This window comes from Gopherus flavomarginatus, chromosome 9 (genome assembly GCF_025201925.1).
Source record: "Gopherus flavomarginatus isolate rGopFla2 chromosome 9, rGopFla2.mat.asm, whole genome shotgun sequence".
NCBI lineage: Eukaryota > Metazoa > Chordata > Testudines > Testudinidae > Gopherus > Gopherus flavomarginatus.
In genome coordinates this window covers 66,199,152-66,220,856 of record NC_066625.1, presented here as the reverse complement: position 1 = coordinate 66,220,856, position 21,705 = coordinate 66,199,152, and the positions used below count along the sequence as shown (strand labels likewise).

General features: G+C 39.3%; 1 protein-coding gene across 6 annotated transcripts in view; it reads left to right on the top strand.

Annotated features, from left to right (window-relative positions):
- CGNL1 (cingulin like 1) overlaps positions 1–19,648 on the top strand; it is a 165,840-nt gene extending 146,192 nt beyond the window's left edge. For 5 of the 6 annotated variants that reach the window (XM_050967906.1, XM_050967901.1, XM_050967902.1 and 2 more), the window contains 5 exons: positions 8,326–8,409; positions 12,584–12,708; positions 13,309–13,417; positions 14,773–14,936; positions 17,300–19,648. In XM_050967906.1, coding sequence (XP_050823863.1) covers positions 8,326–8,409; positions 12,584–12,708; positions 13,309–13,417; positions 14,773–14,936; positions 17,300–17,438 — 621 coding nt within the window. In that variant the 3' untranslated portion in view covers positions 17,439–19,648. The remainder of the gene's footprint in view (positions 1–8,325; positions 8,410–12,583; positions 12,709–13,308; positions 13,418–14,772; positions 14,937–17,299) is intronic. The other variant, XM_050967905.1, reaches the window with a different exon arrangement.
- The last annotated feature ends 2,057 nt before the right edge of the window (positions 19,649–21,705 follow it).

The following is a 21,705-nucleotide window of genomic DNA, read 5'->3' as shown; positions in this document are numbered from 1 at the left end:
ATTATGAATGAGACAACTTATTACATGGACAGATTTTCAAAGAGATCCTCTAAAATTCCAGATACAGTTTGTCTGTCTTTTTTTTTTTTTGCAGGCATAATATTTCCTGGTCTGGATTTTTGTGCCTGCAAGAAATTTACCTGTGTGCACAAACTGCATGTATGCACACAAATTAGGTAGACAGACATCATAAAGCTTGCACACAAGTCTGAGATTTAGTCATGCAAACGCTTGGCTATAATAATTTTGCAAAACAATTATTTTTTAAAGCTGGGTTGAATCCATTCTGAAAATTTCCCCCAAAGTTTAGAAATAACACTAAAGCTGTAAAATCTAAAAAGCAAGAAAAAGTTAAATCACTATTCTAGCCTTTGTATATGTCATGCCAGTGGCAGCAGGTATATTAAGAATAAATTGCTTTGCTTTTATTGACTTACCATTATCTTGACAGAGGGCTACATTTGAGGAAGGTAGCGTGGCCTAGCACAGAAAGCACAGAACTGAGATTCAGGAGACCTGGGTCTTATTCCCAGCTCTGCCACTGGCCTGCTGGCTAACTTTGGGCAAATCACTTCAACACTCTACCTCAGTTTCTCGATCTGTAAAATGGGGAAAATGATACTGCCCTCACTTTTAAAGCACCTGAAATCTACTGATGAAAATTGCTGTATGAGAACTGGGCATTATTATTATTATTATTTATTATTTATTATTTATTTTAATTTATTATTATTATTACCAGGGCCATACCTAGGGGGGTGCAGAGCCCAGGACATCAGCGCTGAGTTTCTGTCTGCTGGGGGGTGCTTCCCCCAGCTCTGCCCAGGCCATGTCCCCACTCTACTCCTTCCCCCAAGGCCGCACCCCTGCCCTGCCTCTTCCCTGCCCAGTTCTGCCCCCTTCCCTGAGTGTGCTGTGCCCTTGCTCCTCTCCCTTCACCCCCAGCACCTCCAGATGCAGTGAAACAGCTAATCAGTGGTAGGCGCTGGGAGGGAGTGAGAGGCGCTGATTTGCAGGGCCTGCCAGTGGGCAGGAGACGCTGTGGAGGAGGGGAAGATTGGGAGGGGGCCTCCTCCCTGCCTTCCTGGCCCCCACATCACCTCCCTGCCCACTTCCTCACAAAGTGTGGGGCCCCCAAAGTGTAGGGACTGGGGTGGGCACCCCGATTTGTCATGCCCTAGGGACAGCTCTGATTATTACTTTAAGTACCTTACTTAGTGAGGAGTGTCATTGAAATCATGGAGACTACTTGCAGAGTCAGATACTACTCAGTGGAATATATATTATAATATTTTAATTTCTTTTGATTTCTAAGGAAAAGACTTGTTGAGATATGAGTAGCTTCAATTTCAGTGGGAGGCACAGGGAATGAAATCCTGCTTTCCATCTCTTTTCAGTGAAATAGTATCTCCCACTGTGATAGCTGAAGTGCCTTTAAATGAGTTAAGCCTCAAATTGTGTTTGTGTGTCCTTGAAACTCCACTGATCCTGTTAGTAATTTGTTGGGCCTAAGGTTTCGCAGACTCTTATTGGATTTCAGTAGTGTCTTTTTACCATTGTTTCACTGAGATCATACAGGCTCAGAATCAGTGTGTATGAGATGCTCTCATTATGTGCAGTGATTCAGAATGTAAAGGACCCATTATAATTGGTAGTTGTGTTGTTGTTTAATTAGGAAGCTTTGAATGCTGAAGTCCGTGCGTGTGCTGCAAAGTCTGTGCTGTAACAACCTTAGCCAAATCTGCACTAGTGGGCACTTCAGTAATTTAATGGAAACCTAAAATACAGATGGGTAACTAGAATGTCACATAACAGGCAAAAATGTGTGTTGAGATCCAGAGTTTCTCATTTCACGCATGAGTTACAAAGGTTGTTTTGTTTTGAGTTTATGGCATAGTGGCTAAGTTGTCAATACAGGGTCTGCTAAGCATCTATAATGACGTGAGAAATGATAATGGATTCGTTCTGGTAATATCTGTGGTCTGTAAATGTCCTTTTTATTGTGAATGTGTTATCTTAATGTACTGATAATGAAGACTACTGTTCCAGTGTACAGTAAAAACTCATTAAAATGACTGGCTAACTTTCATCTCAAGTTAAACATTTAAATAAACATTGTCAAGTTAGACAGGTCAAAAATTTCACTTGCAATTAAAATTTATCCCACTCCCCTTTTTATTTCAATACTGCCCTGAATCTGAGATAGGGCTGCAGAAGAAACTGATTATTCTCTTTTCCCCATCCCCTATCTCAACTCAAAATAGCAACAGAATGAAATCTCAGTTTCTTAGCTAGGTCACCTACTCATAACAAATATCTAGGTGCCACTTCAGAGGTACATATGATGCAAGCATGTCACACTGTCTTGCTACTCTGCTGTGTGAGCACTGAAATACACAGGAATTCTGTTTTTTAGTCACAGTCTGCCTGCATGTACACAAGATGGGAATGTGCCTGTGTGCAATGCGTTAAATGATCTCTCTTCACTTCCCAATGGGCAAATATCTCGGTCACTAAAACCTCCGCCATGTGTGGCACCAACTTGGCACAATTGTTGTTGGTTTCATGAAAGAGGTCAAAGACTTGAATGATCATGAGCACTGAACTACCCTGTAGCCCCTGAAGGTGATCCCTCTGGTTCAGAAATAAGGGGTCTCAGCAGGTTAGTGGGGGAATGCTCGCACATCTTACTCCTGAGGTAATTCTATGCCTAAAAATTCTGTGCACAATATTTTAAAGCTCTGCATATTTTATTTGTCAAAATAAACACAATATAATCAGGCTGGTTACAATTATTTTGATGATTTATTTTAAAATACCTGTCAGCGAGTATGTCTGTAACAATACAGACAACAACAAAAATTTCAGGAAATGTTTTGACAAATAGATTCCTTACTAGGCATATTAATACAGAACTCTGAGTATCCTGTTCCCCCTTCCTTCATCTACCTTTTATCTTCTGGGTTGTAAACTCTTGCACGTAGGGACTGTCTTTTAGTATGTGTTTCTGTAGCATGTGGTGCAGTGGTGCCTGCCTGTAGTTGAGAGTCTTTGGGAGCACAATACAACTAATCAACATGATGGGTTGGATCAGAGAAACCCCCTTGGGGCTGCCAACTGATGTGCCAAGACTATGTCTACTCCTGCTTTCCCTGCCAGCTTGGGACTCCAGAGCCCTGCCTGACTGTGCCAGACATGGTTGCAGGCCACACACACACACACACACACACACACACACACACACACACACACACACACACACACACACACACACACACACACACACACACACACACACACACACACACACACACACACACACACACACACACACACCTTAACTGAAAGCAGTTTAAGAAGTGTATCTGTCTTTAACACTCAGATGCCCAACTCCCAATGGGGTCCAAACCCCAAATATATCCGTTTTACCCTATATAAAGCTTATACAGGGTAAACTCATTATTTGTCCGCCCTCTATAACACTGATAGAGAGAGATGTACAGTTGTTTACTTCCCCAGGTATTAATACATACTCTAGATTAAATAATAAGTAAAAAGTGATTTTATTAAATACAGAAAGTAGGATTTAAGTGGTTCCAAGTAGTAACAGACAGAACAAAGTAAATTACCAAACAAAATAAAATAAAACACATAAGTCTATGCCTAATACAGTAAGAAAACTGAATACAGATAACACCTCACCCTCAGAGGTGTTCCAGTAAGCTTCCTTTTGCAGAAGCCTCATTCTAGTCTGGGTCCAGCAATCATTCACACCCCCTGTAGTTACTGTCTTTGTCCCAGTTTCTTTCAGATATCCTTTGGGATGAAGAGGCTATCTCTTGAGCCAGCTGAAGACCAAATTAAGGGGTCTCCCTAGACTTCCTCTTGTGAGTGGACACTCCTCCCTCCCCCTGTGTAGAATCCCAGCTACAAGATGGAAGTGACATGGGCAAGTCACATGTCCATCCATGACTCAGAACTTGCAGGTAGCTTCCATGGTTCACATGCTACCTTGAACAACCTCAAGTAGACTTCTTATGTGCATTGGAGTCTTCCAAGATCCATTGTCCATTAAGTGCTTCTTGTTTGAGCACTTAACTTGCACATTCCTTTCTCAAGAAGCTGACCAAATGCTTTACTAAGGCTACTTAGAAATCAAGCAAGTACACAGCCAATATTCATAACTTTGAATACAAAAATGATACATGCATACAAATAGGATGAATAGATTCGATAGATCATAACCTTTACAGAGATATGCTAATGGCGTATGTAGCATAAAACATATTCCAGCTATGTCATATATACTTTTATAAGCATATTTTCATAAAGCCTTATGGGGTGCAACGTCACAATAAGTGTGTGTGAAAATCGTTTCTTTAGTTATATGGCCTTAATACCAGCCCTCCATAAAAATTTGATTTGGAGTAACTTCAGATTGTTGAAGAGGTTTATTTTTCCTGAACCGATCAACCACACACCATCAATTTATACTATGAATCCTGTATATAACAGAGAAGATCCATTTCCTGTGCAAAATACATGCAGTTACCAGAAATAATTGCAAGGAATACTTGCACTCAAAGTACTGGATCACTGCAAAATAGAAATCTTATCTTGGTTAGTCCTCTGCATAGACTAGCACTACCAGTATCAGTTTTGCAAAGGATCAAAAGCTAAAATGTTTGTTCATTAATTTGAAAAGCAAATGATAGGCCTGAATCCAAGCTCCATTTCCAAAGAGCTCCAAACCTTGGGGAATTTTGCATTCAGACACTACTCTCATGGCTGGGCCTAACCAAAATCTGATATCTGAACAGCTTTGAGTATTGGGGAACATAGGATCAGGATACAAGTCTTATGGATCTGGTCCATCTTGCATTTTGATCTGTGATAAAGTGCTACTACTTATGTTAAAAGTAAAGACTTTAACAAACACAAGAGGGAGGAGGGAGCAGACCTGCTGCCTTTTGAAGTCAAAGGGAGGAGGATTGAGCCCAAAGATTTTATTATACAGCATTTTTGTCTGCAAAGAAAGGAAATTATTTGGGCTACTTTGTTTTTGCTAACATAATGGAAACACGTTTGACATGGCTTCACCAATCTTTGTGCACACACAAAAAAAATACAAACATGAATCTATTGATACCAGAGTTGTTTCCAGTAACCATGAGAGTGAAACCAGTTTTCATGGCAATGGCAGAGTAAATCTGGGAGGATAAAGTTGCATTGGCTGTGTTCTTCACTTCCTTTTGGTTGACTAGTCCCAATGGATTACTGTACACCTACTCCTTAGTTGGCACCAGGTGTGCAAAGCTAGTAAATGAAAATGTGGAAATGAAGGTTTTTTTAGTGATGAAGGATGACAATTTTTATTAGCTTTCTTAGTTAGCCGCCTTTGTTTGTTGTTGAATCAGCTGCTTGAGAATTGTACACGTACAGTAGGTTAATATACATTTTTCCACTTTTCCTTGCTCAAGAAATGTAGGCTCTGTACCCAGTGAGAGATGGTAAACAATGGTGATAGCATCTAAAAGATTATTAGAAATCAAATTACTTTTCACTAACCTCAAACTCTGCAGCTGCTTCTAATCCTAAAGCTGGCGCTAATTGCTGTTATGTCTGATACAGCTTTGTAGAATCTGATACTATTACTTCTTACAATGCTTTGTTTTTAACGTTCTCTAAATCCAGCTGTGATAACTGTTGTCTTTAGCTGCACAGTTACATTATTATTTTAATGTAATTAGAATACATTATATATGTTACAAGGGTAGAATCTGAGCACAAAGCACTGCATGCTACAGACCTACAGTACATTTTAACTGCTGTGTAGTCTTTCAGAGCACATTTTTCAGGGCACTGTTTTTCCTTTGCATTCAGTGTTCTGTATTTGTTAATGATAAGTACAGGGAGATAACTGGGAGCTGGCCTCCAACAGGATTTGCATCCTGTTCTTCTTCTTTTTATGGTAATTAGTGTGTAATTCCTGCCTGGGGTCCACTAAAATCAGACTGTGTTCTTCTCCTCTCCCTTTCTTTTTTGTGATACTACTTTTACTATGAAACATCCAGCAGCAGCAGAAATTATCTTGGCGATATAATAATCATCCTTTAAATACTTCCCTAATTTAAGACCTGGTGATGGTTGTGCACATTTGTCATGGCCTCTGAGCACAGAAAGAGCACAATAGTGCTTTAGTGTGTGGAGCTACATTGTGGCCCATTAAACAAGTTCTAATATCTAACAAAAAGCCTTTCTCTAGTTAACAGTTGCGTTTTTAATTAGTCACTCATTTTACTTCAGATCTTGCTTATTTTTCTGTGCCTATTTGCATCACTGAAGCAATTATAGCAGAATGAATAATTTCTTAATGACCCTGACAACAGAGTTTTTTCTGATATACTAACAAGGGCATAGATGTAAACTTAGGTGCTGAAACTAGAGTTGCTGGGGGTGTGGCTGCACCCCTGGCTTGAAGTGGTTTCCATCATATACCGGATTTACAGTTTGCTTCAATGGCTGTCAGCACCCCCACTATACAAGTTGTTCCAGCACCCCTGGATTTAAAGATCAGGAATGCTGATATACATGATGCTCATACATATTTGTGCATCAAAACAAACTTTAAGAAACTTTGCAAATCACTCTGAGCTGTCCCTTGGGTACAGTGAATCGAGGCGACTGCTCCGGGTGCCGCGCTTTGGGAGACCCCGTCGGCCTGTGCTATTGGCTGGCACAGTCGGTCCTGGAAGTGACGAGTTCGTCACATCCGTCCCGGGCCCCGCACCCCCCCTAGGGAAAGCCCTGCTTATTCTATTTAGTCATCCTTTTGTGGGGGCATTAAGATTACTCCTACTGTTAGACTGAGGATGTTTTTGAAATCCCTAGTTCACCTAGATATTCTTGTGTCATCTTGAATTTGTTTTTGGCTTATACCTGCCTCCTTTAAAATATCTTCATAAAGCATAAAAGGCATAATACTAAAACAATCTTTCATTAAATCTTAACTGAGCAAATGTTTGTTTACTGTATTTAAAGAAGGGGAAAAACCACCTCTGAGATATTGCACCTCCAGGCCTATAGGCAACAATTAGTTCCATAAGAACTCTATTCAGCTGTTGCCAGAATGGAGCCATATACTAACATTTGTAGTCCAGTAACTAATATGACCTTAGTTTTCAAGAATGCCTTCTGCTGTTGTGACGTGCTACATGGATAAAACACGTACAACTGCATGCAATTCCATCACTGTTTGTATTCATATAAAACTTATAGGAACAACTTAAATGACCACTTTTCAATATGTGATTAGTTAAAGATATGATTTTTAAGATGATAATTTGGTGAAAGTGACCCAGGATAAACTGTTCGATGTGCGCTGCTTGTTTAACCTTCATATTCTCAACATCATTTATTTCATTTGTATATAAGATCCCCTGATGGCTATGTAAATGTTTTTTGTAAGATAACTTTATGTTACACATTTATTTGAAGTGAAAATTAGTTAGTATGTTTACTCAGGCTGAGTTAATACATAACTATAGTAATGTAGAAAACAGAGTCGACTTAGGGAGGAGTATGCGGGGTCATGCGTCCCCTAGATTTGACGCTTGGCTTGGACTGAGCATGCTCAGTAACACTGCTGAAGCCGGCTGCCCTGACTCTGGTAGAAAATAGAGTAGTCACTACTGAAAGCTTCACAAAAGTCTTCACAAGTACAGTAATTGGTGTTACCGTGGTATTCATTGTATCCCCTAGATTATATTCCTTACACTCAGTACTATCTAGGGAATAGCGCAAATACTGTAAATACACTAGCTACTTGCACTATCTAGGGAATAGCACAAATACTGTAAATACACTAGCTACTTGCAAAGGCATTTGTAATGATTTTGATGGCAACCCCAGAAGGAGCAAGAGCAGGAGGGAATTTGGGCATCGCTGCCTTGTTGCACTGATATGGTTGTAGTTCAGTAACAGCTCCCATATTGGTTTTCTTCCAAGGGTGAAGTTGTGTGGTTCCCAGCAGCTGTTATATTTCTTTGATCTTCACAAGGATTTTCCAGTGAAAACAAGTATTCAGATAAAACAGAGGAATGGTATAGCCCTATATTAATTCTTTATTGATAGGGGTGTTTTATCAGCTGAGGTATAGAAGGTATCTTTTTGGAAAGGGTCAGTCTTTTTTTGTCTGGGGTTATAGTTGTAATATCTATTCAATATGCCATTTGTGGAAAGGGGCATTTTATACTTCTGAATAAATAAGTAAATATAGATGCTGAATCACTGAACTGAAGTTTCTGGCTTTTCTTTTTATAATAGATTGAACAAATGAGGAATGAACTACTTCAAGAAAGAGCTACAAGACAAGATTTGGAGTGTGACAAGATTTCATTGGAAAGACAGGTAAGAGTTGCAGCCATACCACCTCCGTGTGTGATCCCTACAAATCTCACAAGCTGAGCAAGGCCATGCTAGATTAGTGCCTTGATTGGAAGCATGCAGGTGGCATCTAAGGGCTGTGGGAAGTAGTGCTGATGATTCACTAGTTTACGCGACATCAGCTCAGTGAGCTTGAGGTGCCTACCATCTTTAGAAGAGACAGACGAAAGTGAGTTTCTGACCACTTGTTGTCAATAAAGATTCCGAGGCATGTTTCATAAGATATTGTTCCCATTGTCCTGGCTGAATTTTAACTCTGTAATTAGGTTCTTTGTCCCTGATTTCCCCTGCAGTTTCAATTAAATACAACATTTGTCACTTTTATTTCCTAACTGTACTGTACTGTACAGTGCTATGTAGTTTTTTCAGCTCCTGCTTTCATCTCAGAGATGGCAGTATTTCAGTGTTAAGGAAGGAATCCCTATACAGTTCGTCTATATGTTTTGGGATGAAAGACATTATAAATAATAAATATAATAATTGTTTTTGTACAGTTATTAGTTTAAGAAAAATGAGCTACCAATTATATTGACTGGTTTTAAGACTAATGTAGGAAAAATGCAGTAAAATGTCAAAAATACTGTCAGCTAGCCTAGATCTAAAACCTTCATCAGATTTGGAGGGAGAGATCTTCCAAACTCTAAATATAATTTTAACTTTTAAGCAGTCAGAGTTTGGTCTGATATTTTGCTTCTGCAGAAATAATAATAATACCCAGAAAAATAGCATTCTTGTGAAATAAAAAGTACAGAATTAATAGAAAGAGAACTGTTACTTTCTGTTGCCTAATTTTTTATCTTATACAATAGGAAGTGTTTTAAAACTATTTGATAATGTCTGTGAAACAGTTATCATGCTCTCCCTTGCAGACAGCTAATCTTCTTCCATTTTTATTGTGCCTTTAATCCTGGTGGATTATGAAGCAATTTACAAACCAACATATGCTAGGAACTGCTGACGCACAGCCCCCACTGAGGTTGAACATGTCAAGTACTATTTAACAGGACCACGTGATAGTTTAGGATAAAAGGAGATGAACAATACTTCATCCACTTGCAATAAAAGAGGTATTTAGATAGGTAGAATGTAACTACCAGAATTGGATTGAGACAGGATTCCAAAATTCATGCCCATAGTCTTACAAAAAGTGTGATGGAACTGTTTCACCCCATTTTAAAGCCTGATCCTGCACTACTGACTCATCTGAGTCAGCCATGCCAACATAATGCTATAGTTAGTAGACATCACCTCAGTAATGAGTGTAAAGGAAAGAGTGCCACCTACTGATACATCAGCAGTTGGGTTTTCCCCATAGATCCTCCAGTTACAGCACTGATTTATCCCATTATAGCCCAGTAAATTATAACTTATGAGATCTGAGGACTTCACAGCTTGAGGTAGCATAACTCAAAACTTTTTTTTTCAGTATTACCCTTCTCTTCATATAAGCTTCACTGCTGCTTGATTTCTAACTTTCTTTTGTAAAGATTGAGGGGTTCTTTAAGAGAACTCTGACATAAAATTATTAAGTTGAAACTTTGAAAACATTATGCATATGTCTTAAATGAACACTGTCTGTACGTTTTCGTGCAAACAATACACTAGAGTCTAACTTCAGTCTCTTACTGATTGGTGTATTTTGAAACTCATAAAACTTTACTCAGTGTCATAGCTTCTAATTGTTTTATGCAGTGTTGCTGTTATTGTCAGTCCCAGGATATTAGAGAGACAAGATGGGTGGGATAATATCCTTTGTTGGACCAACTTCTGTTGGTCAGAGAAACATGCTTTCAAAAGCTTAAAAGATATCATCTCACCCACCGTGTTTCTCTGATAGCTTGTAAGTTTAGTTTGTACTGCTGATAGTAGAGAGTCTGTCTTTTAAGGGATCAGAGATTTCCATATGGCATCACATGGCGAGTAATGGATTGTTAAAGTGAGAGAAGATACATAAATCCATGGAGATTTTTTAGTGACCACATGAAAACTTAGAATAAAACCTTGAGTGACTTATCTCTCACTACTGATTATATAATTTTTTTAGTGTGTGGGTCCTAGGAGGGAAAGGGAAACCTTATTGAAAACCTTGATGGACTTCTTTTGGTTAAAAAGTCTTCTGTTTTCCTTTGTTAATTAATATGTATCTGAGTCTGCCTATGTATTGTTCGGAATATAATGATCTGGCATATGAATATAATACAGTGACTTGTCTTTTAGTGTACTGTGCAGTATTTTTCATCGTGCATATTATAGTTGAGATGAAAAAATAGTAATAGACTGTAGATTGTACCACAAATACGATAAATCACAGCATCATAGAAATGTAGGGCTGGAAGGGACCTCAAGAAGTTATCAAGTCTAGTTCTCTGTGCTGAAGCAGGACTAAGTAAACCCAGATGCTCCCTGATAGGTTTGTCCATCCTGTTGTTGAAAACCTCCAGTGATGGGGATTCCACAGCCTCCCTTGGAAGCCTATTCCAGAGCTTAACAACCCTTATAGTTAGAAAGTTTTTTCCGAATATCTAACATAAATCTCCCTAGCTGCAGATTAAGCCCATTACGTCTTGTTCTACTTTTTAGTGGACATGGAGAACAATTCATCAGTGTCCTCTTTATAACAGTCATTAATATATTTGAAGAATGTTATCAGGTCCCCCCTCAGTCTTGTTTTCTCAGGAAAAACAGGCCTAGTTTTTTAACCTTTCCTCATAGATCAGGTTTTATAAACCTTTTATCATTTCTGTTGCTTTCCTCTGGACTCTCCAGTTTGTTCACATCTTTCCTAAAGCGCGGCTTCTGGAATTGGACACAATAGTCCAGCTGAGGCCTCACCAGTGCTGGGTGTAGTGGGACAGTTACCACACTCCTGTTAGTACACCTAAGAGAAAAGGTGGGTGAGGTAATATCTTTTATTGGACCAACTTTTGCTGGTGAAAAAGACAAGCTTTCAAACTCCGTGTAAATGTGAAAGCTTCTCTCTTTCACCAGCAGAAGTTGATCCAATAAAAGGTATTACCTCACGCACTTGAACATCCTGGAACCAATACAGCTACAACAGTGTTGCTCCCAAGAACGATATTAGCCAGCTGCATCACATTGTTTACTCATGTTCAACTTATCATCCACTGTAACCTCCAAAGCCTTTTCAACAGTATTACCACTTGGCCAGTTGTTCCCCATTTTGTAGTTGTACATTTGATTTTTCCTTCCTAAGTGAACTACTTTGCACTTGCTTTTCTTGAATTTCATCTTGTTGATTTCTGACAAGTTATCTTGCTTGTTTTTCTTTTCTGTTCAAAACACCAAATTTAATTAGTTTACATTAGGTTCTGCCTGGAATATTTAATTTTAAAAGTAGTTTTCAGTTTTAAGAAAAAATCACCCAAGCCAGGAACGTTCTTTGTTTTGTGCACCCATAACTTAAACTCCATGTGGGTTACCTGCCTGATCCAATCCCACAAGGAAAAAGCTACAGTGCCTGAGTGATTTACACCTGCAAAGGAATTGCATGGCCAAACCGCAGACCTTTTTAAAGTAAGAATGGAAGTATTAAGAATGGAAACATTGTCAGATCCTTGCCCACAACAGTGGCACTGGACACAGCTATAATACTGCTCACACGTATGTGACACCTTTTATTATATATGCAGCAGCCGGCCATAGAGATGTTCAGAATTTTAGACAAAACAATTTGTCATGGATATTAAAATAATTCCAGTGTGATGTAGGAAATATTGATATGTACAGAACAGTGAATGGAGGGGGCCACAAGTTAGAGAAAACAGAGCCGCTGGCAAACTTTTCGAAGGTTCAGGGGACTTCAAGCCAAGGAATCCAATTCAGGCCTGTTTCTAATTCTTAATCTTGATTAAATCCTTCAAAGCATAACTCTGAAACACAAAGATGGGTTTGCTAGGGGTTACAAGCCTCCCCACAAAGATTTCACCGGCTGACTCTTGTCCAGAAAAAAAAAACCACCTCTTTTTGCTTACTCACTGAATGTAAAAGCACCTTAGCCCCTGTGTTTCTCTGTGTGGACTTGTTTTGTATTAAGGCATTGCTTATGTTTGTTAATATGCCGATGGTGATATTTTAAATAAATATATATATATAATAATAATGTATGTTCTAATTCTAGAACAAAGATTTGAAGAGCCGAATCCTTCACCTTGAAGGTTCTTATAGGTCCAGTAAAGAAGGACTTGTTGCTCAGATGGAAGCAAGGATCACTGAGCTAGAGGGACGGCTTGAAAATGAAGAGAGGTAAAACAAGCTAAATTCAGAGCCTGGAAAGTGTGTGTGCACATAGGTGGGTGGCACTGTGCTAATTTAGTGTGACTTGGAAGTTTGTGTAGTCTCCACGCCTATCCTTGCAAAACATTTTCACAAGCACTGCATTTGCATGACGTTTTGTTTAAAAGCAAGCATTTAACGTGTTCTTTTTGATTGCTACATCAGTACAAAATCAATATGGGAATTATTATACAACCCCTAACACTGGGTTGCCATACTAACTAGTAGCATTAGACATACCTCTTATTTTATCAATAGCTGCCATCAGTTATAGTCACAGAAATACCAGCTATAATTAAACATTTCTGTTTGCAGATACATTTCAGCGTTGATTTTTGGTGAGAAGTGCTTCTTACCTTCTGAACTTTCTCAGTACAGCATTGAGAAAATAAGTATATTTTTCCTTAAGTGTTTCATGCTTTGAATAAAATTTCATTATGTTGCACAGAATCAATACATCAAAGCAGATACCATTAGTATTTATTTTGCACTTACAATATCACAAGGGCATAGGCTCAGAAGAATTTGGAATTATTCCAGCTGCCATTTCTACATGTCTGTGTTTTTTAGGGATCGGGCTAATCTCCAGTTAAGCAATCGCAGACTTGAACGGAGAGTGAAGGAATTAATGTTGCAAGTAGATGATGAACATCTCTCACTGACTGACCAAAAGGACCAGGTAGACAGAAAGATTTATACATAAACAGTCTGTTATTTCTATAAATATAAATTACCGAGCATTGTAAAGACAAGGATACTTAAGGTTTAGAATACAGATAAATGCTTGATGATTATTTTTTGTGAACTGATTTTACAAGATTCTTTTATTCCTGATGCCATTGTGTTCCTCAGCCTAGTAGCAGTAAGTGGGGAAATGTGATGTTTTAGGCTTCTCCTAAGACTTTAATAAAATGAAGGCATTTCATGTACAGATTACTGGCAGTGCACTAGTTTTTGTTTATTTTTAAAACTTCATTGAACACCAGAAAGTGTCATCAACCAGATGCAAATGCATACATTAGAAAGCAATATATGTTGTCCCTTACAAAAAAAATCCTCTCTAAAGAAAGAAGCTTTTTAGATTTTTTTAATATAAGCATATTCTGCAATTTGTAGTAGCAATGTGCATTACCATTTCATGTGACTTTTCCTGATTCCTTGCTTACAGCATCGTTTGTTTTAGTAAACTGAGTCAAATAGTCTTTATTCCACCTAGTGAACTAGCAGATTACACTTTCCAAAATGTTTGCTTTTAAAGTAATTTTTATCTATCTATCTATCTATCTATAAAGTCTGTTAGTGTAGCTTAAACTAGGTATGTAGTTGTACCCATGTCACTCCTAGGATATTAGAGAGACAAGGTGGGTGAGGTAATATCTTTTATTGGACCAAGTTTGAAAGTTTGTGTGTCTCACCAACAGAAGTTGGTCCAATAAAAGATATTACCTCACCCACCTTATCTAGCTTTAACTATGAAACTCCAGTAACTCCAGGCACAGTTGTTTTTTTTCCTTTTTGAACACCGGATGCTACCACTGCATTGATCTATACAATTATACATCTTCACAGTTGCTAGGAGGTATCTGTTTTTTTTTCTTTTCAATTTCAAAAACTGCATTTACAAGTCTTCTCATCTTACACTGGGGTTGCATTCCGCAGTTAGCGTGTAAAGCGAAAACCACGTATAGTCAAAATTACATTAAGTGTAATGGCGGGCGGAATCTCCCGCACTACAGGAACAATATTTAAATTGTTATTTTTCTCCTCTTGTTTTGTTTTGTTTTTGTTTTTGCCAACTGCGTAAAGCTGAATTCGTGCATGTTAAATGCGCGTAAGATGCGACAGACCTGTACCATTACTTGATTGATTGGTCTCAAAGACTAATGCTGACTTTCAGCTACTGCCCAGGTACAGTTGTGCAATATCATGACATTGGCAAAGTTGAGACTTCATTCCCCAACTCATAGATGGCAGGGAGAACAGAAATCCTTTATCAAAATATTCCTCTAATCAGCTGCTGTTTAAATATTTCAGTTGAGTTTGCGTTTGAAAGCAATGAAACGTCAAGTTCAAGAAGCCGAAGAAGAAATAGACAGACTGGAAAGTGCCAAAAAGAAACTTCAGAGGGAGTTAGAAGAGCAAATGGATATGAATGATCAATTGCAAGGACAACTTAATGCTGTGAAGAAGGAATTAAGGTGGGATTTCTTATAAAAGCAGATCCCTAGAACAGGCCCACACACCACCAAATGTACACTGCACTGCAGTTCTCACAGAATACTTATGAATGTCTTCTAGTAGCATTGAGAATTAGTGCAAAAATTAAAGGCCTGCGTACATTTGCCTTGTAAGCCATCATTTCCCTGACTTTCTTGCATGCTTAACTTGGCTCATATAGTCTTAGCCTGGGAACAATGCTTTTCTTTGTCAAATTTCATTTTAAATTATATTGTAGGAGCGTAAAACCAGGACTCTGTAGTTCCAGATCTTTGTTTATGTATCCATTGCTCAAAACCAATAATGTACTTATAAAACAAATGGAAAATGCTAATCTCTTACTGCTCCGGCCCATCAGACTGGGACTGCCCACTGGCAGCTTAGGATGTTTGCTGACTCAGATGCAGAGCCAGCGGCAATGCTCCTGCAATACCACACTCCTGGGAGCTGCAGAGCCTGAGCGCGGTGAGGGGGGAGCCAGGGGGCACAAGGGGACCGCCGCCCGCATGCATCCGCTGCAGGAGCCCCCGGGTGTGGGGGCACCGGGCCGCAGTCTGGGCAGGTGCGCTCCCTGGCTCTCCCTTCACTGCATTTGGGTTCTGCAGCTCCTGGAAGTGTGAGCCACCGCTGCCCCTCCCCTCCCACTGCCTCAGCACTCTGCAGGGGAGCCCGGCAGTGTGTTTTACCTCCACGTGGAGCCACCCTCTGACTGGCTTGGGCATGGTAAAGGGAGTCCGGGGGGGGCAGTCAGGGAACGGGGAGGGTTGGATGGGTCAGGAGTTCTGTGTAGGGGGCTGTCAGGGGGCAGGGATGAGAGGGATTGGAGCAGTCAGGGGACAGGGAGCAGGGGGAGAGTTAGATGGGTCGGGAGTTCGGGGAGGGTCTGTCAAGGGGCGGGGAGTGGTTGGATGGGGACATGGGAATCCCGGGTGTCTGTCTGGGGGCGGGGGTGTGGATAAGGGTTGAGGCAGTCAGGGGACAGGTAGAGGGTAGGGTCCTAGTGGGACAGTTGGGGGGGGTCCTCAGGAGGGGACTGTCAGGGGACAAGGAGCAGGGAGGCTTAGGTAGGGGGTAGGGTTCTGAGGGGCAGTTAGGGGCAGGGGTCTCAGGAGGGGGCAGTGAGGGGACAAGGAGCTGGGGGGGTTGGGGGTTCTGATGGAGGCAGTCGGGGTGGGAAGTGGGAGGGAGTGGATGGGGTCAGGGCTAGGCCAGGGCTCTCCCCTCTTTTTTGATTGTTGAAATATGGTAACCCTAGGTGAGGGGAGAACTGGAGGGCAAATGGGGGCTGAAGCCAGCCTGCAGGAGCCCCTGTTGGGGGGCACCGAGCCGCAGCCTGGCCAGAAGGAGCGGGGTGAGGTGCGGCTGTTTCCTGCTATCGGTGCTGCCGCCTTTGCAGGGCTCCTCCCCCTCACACCACGTCAGCTCCCTCCATGGCTGGGGCTCCCTGCTGCTGCTCTGGCTCTCTGGTGCCTCCGGAAGGCTCGTTGGGATTTGCCCCCTCAATGAACCAATGTGCAAGGAGGGTGAGGGGGCACAAGGTGGAAGTTTAGCCTAGGGCGCAAAATATCCTTGCACTGGCCCTGCCCCAGGGGGTGCATGCACCCCAGGTTAAGAACCACTGCACTAAACTGATAAGATCTGCGTTTTAATTTAATTTTAAATGAAGCTTCTTAAACATTTTAAAAAACTTGTTTACTTTACATACAACATAGTGTATAGACTTATAGAGAGAGACCTTCTACAAATGTTAAAATGTATTACTGGCACGCGAAACCTTAAATTAGAGTGAATAAATGAAGACTCGGCACACCACTTCTGAAAGTTCACTGACCCCTGGTGTATTATAAAGTCTTTATCAACATGAGTTGGGGATGGGTGAAAGTCTCAGGAATGGTGTTCAGCCCTCCCACACCCTGTATTCTGTGTAAACTAAACATGTTAGTGGAAACATTTCAAAATGATGGATAATTTGAAGCTTTTGAGAGGTATGGAAATGTCTGAATAAGTGCCAGCTGTGGTAAATTAGTAGAGAGGTGAGGTGCTCAAAGATGCATGATAAATTGCAGAGCTATGTGTTAAATGAATTTATTACATGGGTTTCATTCCACACTTGTATGGAAGATATAGTTATATAGATAGCAGTTTGGGGTACTTACATGCTTTTGAAAATCCTTCTCTAAGTAATTTAGGAGAATAAGTCCCTGTGGCTTACTTAAAGTAACATAGGCACTAATCCCAACCAGAATAAATATAATCAGTGCTACTGTGTTAGTTTTCCAGAATACATGTTACACATACATCCATATGGTATCGCTGTATAGACATGTATATATTTTTGTTGTAGCAGACGGAAGAAGTCACCAAGTAAAGTGTTGACTGATCTTGATGATGATGATGATGATGATTTCAGTACGGATGGAGAGAGTCTCTATGAAGCACCTTCAGGATGTAAATCCTCAAAAGACAATGATACAAAAAGCTAAAACTGACTCAAACCTGTGATTCTGTTAAACTAATTTAGGCCGATCTATTATCAAGGACCTGCAGATTCCAATAGTCAAAAGACTAGGCAGATTCGAGAGCTGAAGATCTTTACATCTGTATTGTGCCATTTTCATATTTAGATCTTCTTTGTGTAAAACAGAAAGCAAGATTGCATTTGTAAAGCATCTAGAAATATGGCATGTACCTGTTACCTTTGAGAAAACATTTATAACTGGGATGATGTTTCACATCAGAAATGTGATTTTGCTAAAATTCTGTTTAAAGTAAGTAAACCAAAATGAGACCCATCTGAAAGTCATTGAACATTACTTTATTGGAGGTTGTTGCTAAAGAGTTTTTTCCTAGAATGTAGGAAACCAGAGTGCAGTTTATTATTTAATGATTGTAAGTAGGGGAAACTGATGTATAGAATGTACATATTTTAAACTAGACTTTTTATTAACTACTCTAGTGCCATTTTGTAAACCTTCAAAAATTTTATAGATCAGTTTCATATGAAAAGTACTTAAATCTATTTTGAACATTATACATTTTAACTAAAAAAAGAAACACATACATTTTACAAATACATGTATTAAGGGAGCAGATTCGTTGTTTTCAAGGCAAGAAACACAGTTGAATTTTAAATTCAGTATAAATTTTACTATATGTCATCTACAAATTAGAGGTCAGATGCTGGCTTCGTGATTAAACCCTAAAACCTTAATCCTGTTTGTTGACTTCAAAGGGACCATTACTTGGGTACAGTTAGCAAGAGGTGGTCCTAGGATTATAGGAATCTTTTGTCTACACTGAGAAGAAGTTTAGTTGTAACTTGCAACGTTTTTCCCCAAAGATGGCTCATTGCTGCCAGGTGCAGAGCACTCTGGGCCTTATCAGGAAAACACTTTAAGCACCTGGTTTACTTGAAGCCTGTGAGCATTCCCATTGATTTTGGTAAGATTACTCATGGGCTTCAAGTTAAGCACATTCTTAAGTGCTTTGATGAACTGGTCCCAGAGTGCTCTGTACCTAGCAGGATGGAGCCCAGGCTTGAGGAAGAGTTAATATTTAACACATACCCCATAATCTGATTTTATATTTATACCATGTTCTTTAGTGCCTGTTCATAACTTTTTGCAGTCTCCAGGAATATATGCAGTGTTTCAGTTTATGGCACGTTGGAGATTATCTTGATCAGTCCTGTTAAGAAATTTTGAAAAACATGCATTGGAAATTTGTGGGTTTTATGTGAAACTTTTTACAGTTCATTACTAAATGTATTATCACCTGTATAATTTGTATCATGTCTCCTCCCTGCTTTGCTCTTTTGCAAATTTAGCATCTTTGGACATCTGTTGCCAAATAATTTCGATAATAAGGCATAGCTAAATCCTATCTGATTAGCATCTTCTTTCAAATGATATTTAAGTAAGCACTTCTCTGCTACATGGACCAGATAGCCATTTATTTTGATGTAGTTCTAAAATTATTAGAACCTGGAGATGTTAAAATCTTCCTTTTACTCCTGCAGACTTACCTACAGAAGAAGTTAAACTTTGCAGTTCTGAAAGTGATGGAACTGTTTATTTTGGGGGTTTTGTTTTTGTTTTTAAATAAGTAAAAAGCCATATCACAAGCAAATATCACATCTCTTCCAATGCGGTTACATAGAAACTAAACAATTAAGGCCCCAGTCCTGCCATTCACAATGTGAGGGTGCAGCAATCTATCCCTTGTTGTAAATTGCAGGATCAGAGCCCATATCATCATCATCTTATATATGATTTCAATAGCACCTGACATTCGTAGGAAATAAATTACTACTATCATCCAGATTACATTATCTCTGACATTTATATATGCTTTCCAGTTAATTAGTTTTCTGGTTTATATAAATGTAATCCCTTTTCAGTGATCTCCTTTGTAGTACTTCAGTAATGTTAAAAAATAATCTGGAAAATCTGCACTATGCTGTACTGACAATCATCCAGTAATAACCTGTTGTGATTTATTTTTTGTTTTATTTTACATTTTAACATGGATTTAACTGTAAACAGCTGATAATTTTACGTTCTGTTTCAGCACTCTTATTTTAATGTTCAATAAATTACTATTCTTTCAAGCCATTGAAAAAAGATAAATTAACATTGCAGCTACCTCCAGGTACACTAAACTGTAAAAGAAAAATCATTTAAAATAAACTGTATCAGCCAAACTCATTCATTTCTACTTTTTATGTCAAATTGTGGTTGATTTGGTGTTCGAACTGCATACTGCAGAATGCATGCATTTAAAATATATTAAGAAAAAATCATCCCGGAAATATTAATGTTATAAGGAAGTTTCTATATTTCCTTCCACTTGGAAAGGTAGATTTAATCCAGAACATTTCTGTTTTACAAGAAGATGGAAAATCTTATAAAAAGCTTATAAAAAATAATATAGAAGAAAGAGCAATATTTGTTGTAAACTCTAGTAAAGGTATAGATGAAATTAACACTGCCCTTATCCATACAGTTAGGTTTTATAATAATTGGGCCTACAACTTTATCCTAATTATAATCTGAATTGAAGGAAGTGAGTGAAAGTTCATTAACTGTCACAATAACCTCTAACAATAAATATGGATGGGAAATGGTGCAAAAGGGAGTCAGAGTGAATTAGTCCAAACAAAGAGGCCTACTAATATAATTCAAGGACTGTGTTAAGATCATATCTGGTAAACTAATGAAATGTGCGAACAGAAATCAATGGACCAAAATTGGTGTGTCAGAAATTAGGCCTAATTGGTGAACAAAATGATGAGGAGATGAGCAATTCCAACCAGCACTCCCTTTTGGGATCCTCAAAACAAAACAAAACAAAACAAAGATTAGAAGCAGCAGAAGAAGCTATTTGCCAACAACCGCTACAGCAACCTTTGTCGTCATGCCTGCCACCCATACCATCTCCTGGGACCCCAGGGTCTGCTGTGACATTGTTGGGCCTTCATCATCTGAATTCCAAAACGTGTCTTGACAAGACCAGGACCAACGAGAGGGACCCAGATGACTTTGTCACCTCCACCAGCTCTGGCTAAATCCTGAATACCATCTGGAACTTGGGATTTTGTTGGCCCTTCCCCTCCCTGCATGTGTCCTTTTCCTTCCCCACCTTATTTGTTCTCTTTTTTCTTTTTGCCTTCTGTTCAGAAAGTGTGTGGCTTACCTGGCCAAGTCTGTGTATTTTGCCATACTGCTGTAACCCTATGATCAGAGACAAACTGATAAAGCAATGCCCTAACCAGCCTGATGCTGGTACAACAGAGTAGCTGATAAGACCATGTGCTCTGCCTTTTTTTTTTTCCAGCAGTGACGTTGCAAGTGAAAGTCAACGCTAGAGATAGAAGCTGCATTTTCTGTCTTTGCTGTTCTTTTCTTTCCCCTTCTGCATGCGTTTGCCTTGTCTTCTAGGAAATGGGATTGGACTTTAACAGCAGCTTCAGCCTATTTCAACTAACTTATCTTTTCCCCCAAATGGACAGTTATTACCATCTGTAATACCATCTACAAGACTGTCAAAGAGTTTTTCCTTCTAAAATCTCTCTCCAGCTACTGGGAAAGGGAACCAGGTATGTTAAAATAAAAGCCTTACTTTTCAAATGATTTAACTATATTTCCTTCTTTTTCTGTATCTTTTAAATAATAGGTTATAATAGTGTTTAATGGTGTGTTTGCCCTGGTACTAAGCAGCCTGAGGTGTCTGTGTATCAAGCCCTGATCCTTGTTTAACATTGTTATTTAATGTTAACACTGTTGATTCTTTGGGCTCATCTAAATTAATACAACTCTGCTCATCTGGGAAAGATGGTTTTCCTTTAGATTTCTGCAAATATTGTCTGAAGGTGATAGAAATCCTTAAATGGCCGTGCTGAAGCAACAGAAAAGGGCACTTTCCCTCAGCACTCAGAGCATTCTGATTGAATAGTGTCATCCCTTGAGAGCTGTCTGGCACCTGTCTTTGCACCATGTCAATAATTATTTGGATTTCATTTGCAAATTAAACTTCTTTGTAATATGACCAAGCAACACTTCTGTATTATATCTTGGAAATTATTCTGCTGATATTAGCTGAATATCTATTTAAACTGTCACGTTTTGCATGTCATAGATCCTTAGCTAGCAAAAACTAGAATCTATTCACAGTTTACCAGGGTTGGAAGGTCAGCACCTCAGTGATTTAATTATTTCAGTTTAGCACAGAAAATATTTTTTAGCTCCAGTC